The sequence below is a fragment of the Ochotona princeps genome, chromosome 17, assembly GCF_030435755.1.
Source record: "Ochotona princeps isolate mOchPri1 chromosome 17, mOchPri1.hap1, whole genome shotgun sequence".
Taxonomy (NCBI): Eukaryota; Metazoa; Chordata; class Mammalia; order Lagomorpha; family Ochotonidae; genus Ochotona; species Ochotona princeps.
The window spans coordinates 14,641,561-14,654,119 of NC_080848.1; the positions used below are offsets into that span (position 1 = coordinate 14,641,561).

Sequence of the window (12,559 nt, forward strand, 5' to 3'; positions counted from 1 at the left end):
CCTGGCTATTCTACTTCCAATCCAGCTCCCTGATAATATGCCTGAAAAAGCAGCAGAAGATGGCCCAGGTACTGGTAATATACCTGATACGTAAGATTACAGAAGGTTAAAAACCAAAAAACTACACACCAGGTGGTCTAAACAAAACATTGTAGTTTTGTCAAATAAAATAAAAATTAAGTTTTAGCATTCACTTTATAAGCAAAATAAGCAGTATTAGATTTGTAAGTACTTACATCGCTGCCCAAAAATATACAAATAAAAAAATGACAGAACTGTAAGGAGAAATGTGATATCCAGCATTAAGGGAAGCTTTAAATATGTCATTTCAGTAATGGATAGAGGAAGCAGAGAAAAACAAAGATATTAAGCTATTTAGTGGGTAGGCCGTCCTCTACTGCTTTCCCAAGCCACAAGCAGGGAGCTGGATTGGAAGCAGAGCTGCCGGGATTAGAACCGGCACCCATATGTGATCCTGGCACATGGAAGGTGAGACCTTAGGCAGTAGGCTACTACACTGGGCCCTAACTATACCTTTTAACTACAATACAATCATGTGCCATAATGTTCACCCATGTAAAGCCTCCAGCTGAGTGATTTTGTTTTAGTCCATGAGGCTTTGGAGGCATTGTTGTAATCTAATTCCAGAACGTTCTCATTGTTCCACAGTCTTTGACATGTATCTAATCTGTTTTAGAGCATTCTGTTTTGTTGGTTTATTTTTTTTATGAGTATGTTTTTAGTTATACAAGTCTCTGTTGGTTCTGTCTATTCCACATAATTATTTTATGGTGTTTTATGCTTGATTGATTTTATAATTTCATTGTATAGTTTTATAGTTAATCTGTATTTTGTGACAGACTATTCTAATATCTGATCTTGGGGCATACATATTTTGCTTATTTTTTTTTACTGTCAATTAATGAATTTCCTTTGTGTGTAGTCATCTTTCCTGTAACTCATCTTTAGTTGGTCTCAAACTTGGGAAAGTTTTAGGGTCAAAATTGAAGGTGCTTTCAGAGAGGCTTCTTATTTCTTTCTGCCAAGGTCAAGAGATTCTGAAATCTCTACAGCTCACCCTGCTCACTTACCAAACTCCAGTGTTTTCTGTTGCACATCCTCCTGTGGTTTGAGCAATGCAGTCAAAAATTGTGTATTATATGTAATATGTATAATTTTTGCGCAAGGGTAGGAAGAGAAGTTCTAGAGCATCTGATCCTACCGTATTGGCAAAAGAGATGAGCAATTGAACTTCTTTATCTTTAATACTTATTTTATTTATTTGAAAGGCAGAGTGTCAGAGAAGAGAAGTGGATAGAGAGAGAGAGCAATCATCCACTGATTCTCCAACTGGCCACCATAGTTTGGGCTCAGGTAGACTGGAGCCAGAAGGCAGGAATTCCATTCAGGTCTCTCACGTGTCTCTCAAGTCCTTAGACAATCCTCCACTGCTTCCCTAGGCACATTGGCAGGAAGCTGGATCAGAAACAGAGCAGCCAGAATTAAAACACTATGATGGAGCCCGCTGTGGTGGCCTACCAGCTAAAGTCCTCGCCTTGAACATGCCGGGATCACATATGGGCGCCGGTTCTAATCCCGACAGCTCCACTTCCCATCCAGCTCCCTGCTTGTGGCATGGGAAAGCAGTTGAGGACGGCCCAAAGCCTTGGGACCCTGCACCCCCGTGGGAGACCCTGAAGATGTTTCTAGTTCCCGGCTTCGGATCGGCGTAGCACCAGCCCGTTGCGGTCACTTGGGGAGTGAATCATCGGATGGAAGATCTTCCTCTCTGTCTCTCCTCCTCTCTGTATATCTGACTTTGTAATAAAGATAAATAAATCTTAAAAAAGAAAAAACATTATGATGTTGGGATGCTGATGTCATGAGCTGCTGCACTTTATCTTGAAATTAAACTCTGAAAATTTTGTTAATTTGAAGGAAACAAATGTTAGTAGTAATATTAACCTATCAGATTGCCACTTGGATTTCATCTGGATATTACTAATAAATACACTAATTTTTATGAAGTCTGCATTGATCCTTAGCAAAGGCTATTTATGATACCTTCAATTCTATCAAGTTCATTTGTTTGCATTTTGTGGTTCTTACAGGATTATGTTGACAAAGAGAAAGCAATTGCCAAAGCCTTGGAAGACCTAAGAGCCAACTTTTACTGTGAACTCTGTGATAAGCAATATCAAAAGCATCAGGAATTTGACAACCATATCAACTCCTATGATCATGCGCATAAGCAGGTGGGTAGTTCCTTGCTGACAAACAGGAAGATTCTTTTTCTCTTGTGGTAACTATTGAATTTTATAAATACCTTCAAAAAACTTGGACTGCATGTTTCTTACGTCTGTGAGTCTTCATTAAAGATCATCTGGCATAGTTAATCCTTGCTAGTGGCAAAATCCCAACATAGACACCCGTTTTCCTCCTTGCTGTCTCCACCTATTTTAATTAGAAACAATTGTGAGTTCCATAAATCAGATACATAATTTTTTTTTTGTTTTGAATGACTTGAGTTTTATTTAATTTGATACTTTAGGTGAGGTTTACTGGGAGATTTTTTTTTTTTAAAGATTTATTTATTTTTATTAGAAAGAGAGGAGGGACAGAGAAGAAGATCTTCCGTCCGATGATTCACTCCCCAAGTGAGCCGCAGCAGCCAATGCTGTTGCCAATCCGAAGCCGGGAACCTCTTCGGGTCTCCCGTGTGGGTGCAGAGTCCCAAGGCTTTGGGCCGTCCTCAACTGCTTTCCCAGGCCACAAGCAGGGAGCTGGATGGGAAGTGGAGCTGTCGGGATTAGAACCGGCGCCCCTATGGGATCCCGGCGCATTCAAGGCAAAGACTTTAGCTGCTAGGCCACCATGGCGGGCCTGGGAGGTTTATTTCTATTTCTGCTTTATTCTAAACATGGTAGATTTTCAAAAGTTTTGGAAACCTGTTATGTTTTCAATTTCTGTAAAAGTTTGTACTTTGCAGCTATTTCTTATCAGTAAGTCATTTCATTATTCAATGTGCTTTGAAAATAGATAAATCTTGTGAAGGAAATAAAATTAGATGGTGTCTTAAACAGAAAACTCCTGCTGCTTGCTGAAAAACTGAAAAGCTAATCACACTTTGCAGTCTTTTCTCTTCATTGGGCTGGGAAAGAAATTTGTACCTGATTACTGGGTTACAGAAGCTGGTAATAATTCTGAGAGATTCGAGAAGGGAGAAATGAATCTTGAAATTTGTAGAACTCTGCCTTTTATTGATAGTTTTGGTCCACTTGATTTTGGGTCACTTTTCCTAACTTACTAGGTCTTTGTGGGCTATGGTAATTATATGCTAAAAAAATTTATAAGCATTGCTGGAATAATTACCTGTTCTCATTGAACCAAGACTTATTTTTTTTTTTAATGTGTATCTCATCTTTCAAATCGGCTGTGAGATTTCAGTGCACAGGTAAAAGGCAAACTTTGACCTGTTTTACCCTTCCTGCTGCTGGGAGTGCTTCTGAGCTGAATGTGTTACATTGTCTGTAACAGTCTTGTCTGTGTTGAACCACAGCAACCAATTTAAGATTCTTCCACTTAAAAAGTTGTTTTCAAGATAGTTTTTCAAGATTATTATGTACATGTGGGCATTGTTTTAATACACTGTCAGCTGCACTTAATTCAAAGAGAAATTTAGAGAAAATATAAATGGATTGGATGTTGGTGATAACCTTATTCCTTTGAAGAGTCATCTTTCAAGAAAAAACAAATACTACAGTGAATATCACCTATTATTGACTTTTCTAGTTCTTCAGTGTATCTATAATTTTTCAGCTTATTTTTAATAGATTAACAACAGACATTTAGCATCTAAGTACATACTCACCTTTTTGGGCTCTTGAAATTTTCCTACATTGAAAGTATCTGATAATTTAGGCCAAAAAAAAAAAAAAAACATTTAAAAAAGTTTACATTTTTAGATGATGATAATGTTTTAGTGATGGTGCTGTCAGCATGAGTGAAGGAGAAATGTTTGGGTCATTTGAATCTGCATGTTTATTATGTGTACCTTATGTTGATCAGTTCTCTCCCTCCTTTTCTCAATTGCAATGGTTTTCCAGTCTAGGGAGATTTTATTCCTTGAGGGTACTTAGCAGTGTTTGCAGGCATTTTTAGCCGTCATAGTTAGAAGTGCAGTGCTGCAAGCATCTGGTAAGCACAGGACAGTTTGCTGCTGGACATCCTACAGTGCTAAGGAGTGTCTGTAGAAACAAAGACTAGCTCAACCCGAATGGCAATCAGTACCGCTTAGGTGGATAAACTGTCCCATCAGAATTACTGGAAAACTTATAAATACATGTGAAACTGTGACATCATCTACCTTTGCTTGTTACATAGACATCATAATCATTTTACTGTCCTACTCATGTTATGAACTTGTAGTAAATGCTCATCTAAATAATCCAGAATATTCACTTGCAACTTTTTTAGATTCTCATCAATGTGAAAAAAGATTGGTTTCTTGTGGAAAACTCATGGACTGTCTGTCCACTAATATAGAATGTAGCTGTGATCTCTGGCTTGGGGAAAATGTTTTAACAGGTAGGATTAATGAAAAATGAGTTTATTTCTTCACCTTAAGCAAAAGCTCATCTTAGGTATTAAAAACGAATAGATTCTTTTTAGTTTTTGATAGAATGTTTTTCATTTGATTGAAATAAAGGCCTTTTCATCTTCACATTTCTGTCTTGTGCTAACGCTAGACTCTAGATTGATATAAAATATAAACAAAAGCACAATGCTAATTTTTTTTTTTTAATAATTCAAATCTCTGCATTTTAACTTCCAAGGAACCCTTAATTGACCTTGGTACAACACAACTAAATAATCTCTAACAGAGATGTGGGGAACAGCGTTTCTGTTAAGGGCCTTCTGTCTGGGTAAATAGAAAGCTTCTGCGGCCCCTACAAAATCCAAACCTATCGTGCTCTGGATGTATTGAATTTCAAGTCTCATTGCAGTTGCTTTGCCAGACCACATGATTTCACAGTCCTTACACAGCCTGCTCTAGCTGGAGGTTGGGCATATTTTTTGTTCTTCTTTACGGACATAAATTTATCATACCAGTGGCCCTTCCACTTCTCCAAATTCTTGTGCTAAAGACATAAAGACACCCTGTCTTGTCTTCCAGGAAGGCACACAGGATTATTATGAATCTGAGATAATAGGTAAGTACTCTGACCTATGTTAGTAATCCCTAGTTTACATACTTTTCAAATTTTCACCATTAAAATTTCTCAGAAATAATGTCATGTTAGTGGTAAACTACTAATGTAGGCAGGGTTCTGAGCATACCCTTACCTTTATTAAACAGATTCATAGTGATTTTGTGCTCCCTATTCACTGGCATTTTTCAAAAACTTACTAAGATTTTAGGAAGTCATTAACAAAAGTATTAAGACTTAGCTTAATCTTCAAAAATGAAAACGGTAATGAGACATTTTGACTCTTTGGAATAATCTAACCCTGGTTTTCACATGGACGATTTAAGTACATTTTTAAATCTCCAACGGCAAACCTTGCCATTCCTCTAGAGAGTCACCCAATGTATGATTTCTGTATGTATAAATTAGTTCTGATGGGCCTCAGTGCTGGATAAACATAAGTGCTGATTATCTACCCTCTTAGCTTTGTTACAACTTGTCAAGCTTGAAACTAAAACTTTTCTATTCCTACCTTCTGGTCTTTGTAAGGCTTCAGGTATATTTTTAAAGCTCATGGCAATGAAAACTGTTGTCCTTAGATTTTCAAAGTGCTTAAAATTCAGTTCCGAAGAATATTCTGCCTTCCCTCCACCCGCAGCAAATTTGTAGCACCACATTTAAGAATCAGTCTCCCTCCCCCTCTCCTTGTCTCTGCTGTTTTCTTGCTTGGAATCTTGTCACTACACCAGATTCTGCAAATCTTTTCCTCTTTGTGCTCCTAGGGGTCCTTCTATTACATAAATCAAGGTTAACACAGGTGTTTCAGAGATATATTTTGCCTGGTGGTCACAGTGATGTCTTTTCCCCTCTTTAATGTCACTTAGTTTCCAGCTTTTTTTTTTTTTAATTGGGAGATTTTGCATAAATCAGTATTTGGCCTGTCTTGAAAAATTTAAAGTGTCTGACTATATTGGGGCCTGCATTTCAAACTAACAATGGCTGTCTCTTTGCTCACTCTCCGTTTCGCAGTGATTTTCACTTCGTCTTTTCCTACGTGCCACATGCCAAACACCTCTAAATATCATAGTTTGTAGCCCAGACCTCTAGCTTTCCTACCTCTCCACACAGGGTCCTGTCAGTTCTAACACTGGGGCATAGCATCTGAAAAGCTGCCTCCTTACTGCTACTGTTGGAACCAGCTTGCTTGTGATTTTCTGCCTGGCTGGGGTCGTGTAATCCAGCCATCGCTTTCTAGTGCTGTGATGCAGCTTCAGCAATTCCCTCAATTTACTAAAGGATCTGTGTTTTGGAGGAAATGCTTTTAGACTCTTCTTTTTCTAAAATAGCCTTAGTATTTCAAAAACCTTTGTAATTTTACATTTTTTAAAAAGACTGATGTTTTGTGGAATATTAAGGTCTGTTTTAGCAATGAATAAAACTGTTTTCTGAACTAAAGATCAGTTTGTTTATTTGAAAGGTAAAGTGAAAGAAGTGGGAAATAGAGCTACAGACTATCTGTCTACTGGTTCACTCCCCAGATGTGACCACAACATCCCGATCTGGACCAGGCTGAGATGGGAGCCGGGAACTCCACCCAGGTTTCCCACTTTGATGGCAGGAACCAAGTACTGAGCCACCTTGGTGCTGCCTTTCAGATGCACCACCAAGAATTTGAATTGAAAGTGCGGAATAGCTGGAACCTTATGACTTTATGGGGTGTGGGATTCCAGGCAGTGACATAACATACTGTACAGAAACACCTTCTGAGCATTAAATAGATGCATTAGAACAGATGAAACCTATAGCAGTTATTCATGACTTTTCATCTAAATTGTACAAAATGGAATATAATGGCATGATTTAGTTAGCCTTGTCTAAACTGTTTATAAACTGCTATTTGAGGGGCCCGGCGGCGTGGCCTACCAGCTAAAGTCCTCGCCTTGAATGCACCAGGATCCCATATGGGCGCCGGTTCTAATCCCGGCAGTTCCACTTCCCATCCAGCTCCCTGCTTGTGGCATGGGAAAGCAGTCGAGGATGGCCCAAAGCTTTAGGTCCCTGCACCCGCGTCGGATCGGCGCGCACCAGCCGTTGCAGTCACTTGGGGAGTGAATCATCGGACAAAAGATCTTCCTCTGTCTCTCCTCTTCTCTGTATGTATCTGACTTTGTGATTAAAAATAAATAAATCGGGCCCGGCGGCGTGGCCTAGCGGCTAAAGTCCTCGCCTTGAAAGCCCCGGGATCCCATATGGGCGCCGGTTCTAATCCCGGCAGCTCCACTTCCCATCCAGCTCCCTGCTTGTGGCCTGGGAAAGCAGTTGAGGACGGCCCAAAGCATTGGGACACTGCACCCGCGTGGGAGACCCGGAGGAGGTTCCAGGTTCCCGGCTTCGGATCGGCGCGCATCGGCCCGTTGCGGCTCACTTGGGGAGTGAATCATCGGACGGAGGATCTTCCTCTGTCTCTCCTCTGTATATATCTGGCTGTAATAAAATGAATAAATCTTTAAAAAAATAAATAAATAAATAAATAAATAAATAAATAAATAAATAAATCTTTAAGAAAGAAAAAAAACCTGCTATTTGATAGTGTTACTTTTTCTTAGTTGATTATTTCAATCAGTAGCATTAGTAAGGAATAGAAGTTTTAGACCTTTTCTCATTACTCAAAAATGATGGGCGCGGCACAGTGGCCTGGGAAAGTAGTCGAGGATGGCCCAAAGCCTTGGGACCCTGCACCCGCATGGGAGACCAAGAGGCTCCTGGCTCCTGGCTTGGTTCGACACGTCTCTGGCCATTGAGGCCACTTGGGGTGTGAGTCATTGGACAGAGGATCTTCTCCTCCTCTCTTTATATCTGACTTTCCAGTAAAAATAAAATAAAAAAAAAAAAAAATGAAGCCCATCTGGATTGAAGTGTTTCCCGAAAATTTCATGATGATCGAGGGAATGATCCTGTTTCAGCTTTGCAAGGACTTCATTGAAGTGTGGCATGATCACTCCCCACTGGAGGTTTTGCCATTTACTGATTGTGTTCAGGGTAGTACACATAGCATGTGATGTGCTGAAAATACATGGCCCTAGGACATTTATACTTCAAAATTGGAACTTAGGCCTGGCGGTGTGGCCTAGCAGCTAAAGTCCTCGCCTTGAATGCACTGGGATCCCATATGGATGCGGGTTCTAATCCCTGCAGCTCCACTTCCCATCCAGCTCCCTGCTTGTGGCCTGGGAAAGCGGTCAAGGACAACCCAAAGCCTTGGGACTCTGCACCCGTGTGGGAGACCTGGAGGAAGTTCCTGGCTCCTGGCTCCTGGCTTCAGATCAGCACAGTACCGGCCATTGCGGCTCACTTGGGGAGTGAATCATCGGACGGAAGATCTTCCTCTCTGTCTCTCCTCTCTGTATATCTGCCTTTCCAATAAAAATAAGTAAATAAATCTTTTTAAGAAAAAGGTTACATACCTATGGAAATCTTTTAAAAAAGAATTGTAACTCTACTAAGTCTGGTTGCCTTTTTTTTTTTTTTTTTATTCGTAAGGCAAATATACAGAGAGGAGGAGAGACAGAGGAAGATCTTCCGTCAGTTCGTGTCCCTGTTCATGTCCCGGCAACCCCACTTTGCTTCCCATCCAGCTCCCTGCCTGTGGCCTGAGAAAGCAATTGAGGATGGCCCAAAGCTTTGGGACCCTGCACCTGCATGGGAGACCTGAGAGAATCTCCTGACTCCCAGCTTCGGATCGGCTCAGCTCTGGCTGTTGCAGCCACTTCGGGAGTGAACCAGCAGATAGAAGATGTTTCTCCTGTCTATTTGCCTTACCAGTTAAATGTATATATCTTTTTTTAAAAAAAAGTGACTGAAGTAATTTTCGGTTTAAATTTTTCAATATATTTTTTTAAGATTTGTTTATTTGAAAGGTAGATTTAGAGAAAGAAATGTCTCTTCTGGTGCCTCAGCCCCAGATGGCCACAGTAGTGGGCACTGCTTCGGGCCAGAGCTGAGAACCTGAAACTCCATCTGTGTCTCAGACCTCTGGGCTGAGATGCTGCTGCTCAGTTTGCTGTAGGTTGTAGCAGCTTTGTCAGTCATATTCCTACTAGAGTGGAAGAAATGAACACACAATATTGGAGAGTAATATTGGAGAGGGTGCGGTGGAGTTAAAACCCTGCCATGCAGCTTATGATATAGTACAATGACAAAACTCCTGAAAAATGGTTTGAGACTTCTTCTCAAGCTTATATATAGAGATATATGACTAGCATACAGCCAAGAGAAATGAAAGTAAATGGCTGGCCACAAAAGAATTGTGCAAGAATGTTCATAACATTAGTCATAATAACCAAAAAAGCAGAAATAATCCAGTGTACAGCAGTTGGTACATGGATAAAATAGGCATGTCCACACGATGAAATACGCTTCACAATAAAAAAGAGTGATTTACCAGTATATATAACATATATGAACCCTGAGGATATGTTAAATAAATAAAACCTAAATCTTCATAGTTGTAATGATGAAAATATGTGCTATATACTTGTGTTTGTGTTTTGATACACATTTGTGTATATCATGTGTTTATATATACATGTACATATACAAAAATACCTTAAAACAGTCACTTTTTTTTAAATCTTAAATGTTTATTGAAGCTAGACCAAACAATGAAAGCAGTCACTTCTATATTATTAAATAATATACCCAGGTGTGTGCTCTCCTGGACTTTCCGTTACCTTGTATGATGTCGTGAGTGGTTCATTCAGAAGCAGAAGCTGAGCCAATCCGGAGCCAGGAGACAGGAACTTACTCCAGGTTTCCCACACAGTTCCAGGGTCCCAAGGCTTTGGGCTGTCCTCAACTGCTTTCCCAGGCCACAAGCAGGGAGCTGGATGGGAAGTGGAGCTGCCAGGATTAGAACAGGCATCCATATGGGATCCCGGCACATTCAAGGCGAGGACTTCAGCTGCCAGGCCACTGTGCTGAGCCCAAATCTGATAGCTATCCCTGATTTTCTAATGTGAGAACTAGAATTCAGTAAGGTAAAATCACTTGACAAGTAATTATTGAAACCAAATCTAGGATATTTTTGACTAAACTGGAAACCCCATGTGCTTCAAAAATCTGGAAAGTTGTAGTCAGAGCAAAATGCTATGGTTGTTGGGTGAGCTATGGCACTGTTAGATACCTGAGACTCAATAGTGCTTCTCAGGAAAATTACCAGCGACTTCATGAAGGAAATTTAGCTGCAAAGAAAAGACTTGAAGGTTTATTATTATTATTTAGAATTTCTTTTTAAAATTTATTTTGTTTTATTTTGTGTTTGAAAAGCAGAGCTTGAGAGAGAGAAAAAGATACACAGAAATCTTCCTTCCACTGAGTCACACCCCAGATCGCTGCAATAGTTGGAGTTGGGCCAGTTGCCCATCTTCTGCTGCCTTTTCCCAGACCATTAGCAGGGAGCTAGCTCAAAAGTGGAGTATCTGGGAGTAAAACTGGTACTCATCTGGAATGCCGGCACCAGGGGGGGAGGCTCAACATGCTATGCCATGGTATCAGCCCCAGGAGGCTTGGATTTAGGCATCATTCTAGGTGAAGAGAAACCTTGGCCTTGTGTTGTCATTTTTATCTTAAGAATTTTTTAAGCGACTTCAGATGTTCAATTGGGTTTGGGAGAGGTGCCTGAGTCCCATCTGTAAAGGTAAGGTTAGAATTCTGAGCCACAATAGCTTAGTGGCTCAGTCCTCACTTTGCATGCACTGGAATCCCATATAGGTGCCAATTCATGTTCTGGCTGCTCGGCCCACATCCAAGCTCCCTGCTTGTGGCCTGGGAAAGCAGTAGAGGGTGATCCAAGACCTTCAGACTCTGCATCCCTGTGGGAGACCCAGACAAGATTCTTGACTCCCTGCTTCAGATCGGCGCAACTCCGACCATTATAGCCACTTGGGAAGTCAGCTGGCAGACATAAGATCTTTCTCTGTCCATTTCTCTGTAAATTTGCCTTTCCAATAAAAATAAATAATTATTTAAAAGAAAAAATGGAATTCTGGGTTCCCTAGTTCTATGTTTGAGACTCCAGATTTGATTTCCAATTTTGTGAAAGTGTATGGGAGTGCCTACTGTACCTTGTAGAATGCAGAGGTAAAGCTACATGGCAGGTAAGGGGAAGCAAAAGTTTCTTTTTTTCTCATTGACATCTCCTTTTCTTTGTCCTTCCCTGCAACTGTATCCCCGAGGTGGCTGTTTGGAGCAGAGTGTCTTGGGCTGGTGTGGATGTGGTCCTATTCCTTCTACTTCTAAGGATGTACTGAGTGACAGTTCTGTCGGATTCTGGCTGTTCTCCAGACTTGGAAAATAGGATTGCTCTGTTGGACATTGTCCTGTACTTTGAGAAATGCTTCATGAAAATGATGAAATATTTGTAAGAGGAGAGGAAATTGGATGTAGGGGACTTTTTCCAGGCTTAACAGGTGGCTAGGAAGAAGATGGAAGAAAGACACATTCTGTTGAAATCTTGGCTAAGAAACCTTTGAGGTGTTTAGAGCGGGGAAAGCTAGGTATGTAGCAATAGGCCTGATAGGCTCCTCTCTGGGTCCCCATGCTCAGAAGGAAGCTGCTACAATTTATATTTACTCTAAATTGTTGATCATTCCTCTTGAGGCAGTTTTACAAAAATGTTTATTTTTTGGCCTGCCAATCTCAGTAGCAGTTTTGCCGGCTGTTGGTTGCTTGAACTTTCCCAAAACAAAGATAAATGAAAATGAGAAAGTGTGCTTTTAGATAGCAGTGGCTTGTCCAGAGTTCTATTGCTTTTTCCTTGAAATGTGCATTGGCAGGTCCCTTTCTCTCGGTGGGATTACTGTGTCGGTTTGTGTGTGTGTGTACGTGTGTGTTGTACAGGTGCTTCCCTTTGGCCAGACGTTTTAGAGCTCATGGCTTTGTCCTAATTGTTCAGTATAACAGTTTGCAGATTCACTAAGAGAGCTTAAGTAGTAATGCTTGCTTTATTTTTTTTCTCTTCCACTATTGTTTTATTTTTTACTTTTTTTTGCTTTGTGATGTGACATTTTCAGCTGATCTGTTGAAAGCAAATCCTTCTAATTTGGGAGCCCAGATCACAAGAGTGAGTTTTCTACTAGTGTCTTAAGCTGTATATCTTTGTGTGTGTGTGTGTGTGTGTGTGTCCTCCTGCCCTTCCCCACTCCCAGTTCAAACAGATTCAAAGCACATTTCATAAATATTAGGTAAGAGAATTCCTCTGTCTGTCAAACATGAGGCCCTTCCACAAAGCAATGTCCACTTTATATTGGATCAGATTCCTTCCCTGATGCTGTTGTGAAAACATAGGCTAATATATATGTTTTGTTTTATTT

The 12,559-nt window shown here is 40.4% G+C and overlaps 1 protein-coding gene across 5 annotated transcripts in view; it reads left to right on the top strand.

Annotated features, from left to right (window-relative positions):
• Positions 1–12,559, top strand: part of GPATCH8 (G-patch domain containing 8) — a 76,123-nt gene that overhangs the window by 53,024 nt on the left and 10,540 nt on the right. For all 5 annotated transcript variants that reach the window (XM_058676659.1, XM_058676662.1, XM_058676660.1 and 2 more), the window contains one exon: positions 2,112–2,255. In XM_058676659.1, the coding sequence (XP_058532642.1) occupies positions 2,112–2,255 (144 nt within the window). The remainder of the gene's footprint in view (positions 1–2,111; positions 2,256–12,559) is intronic.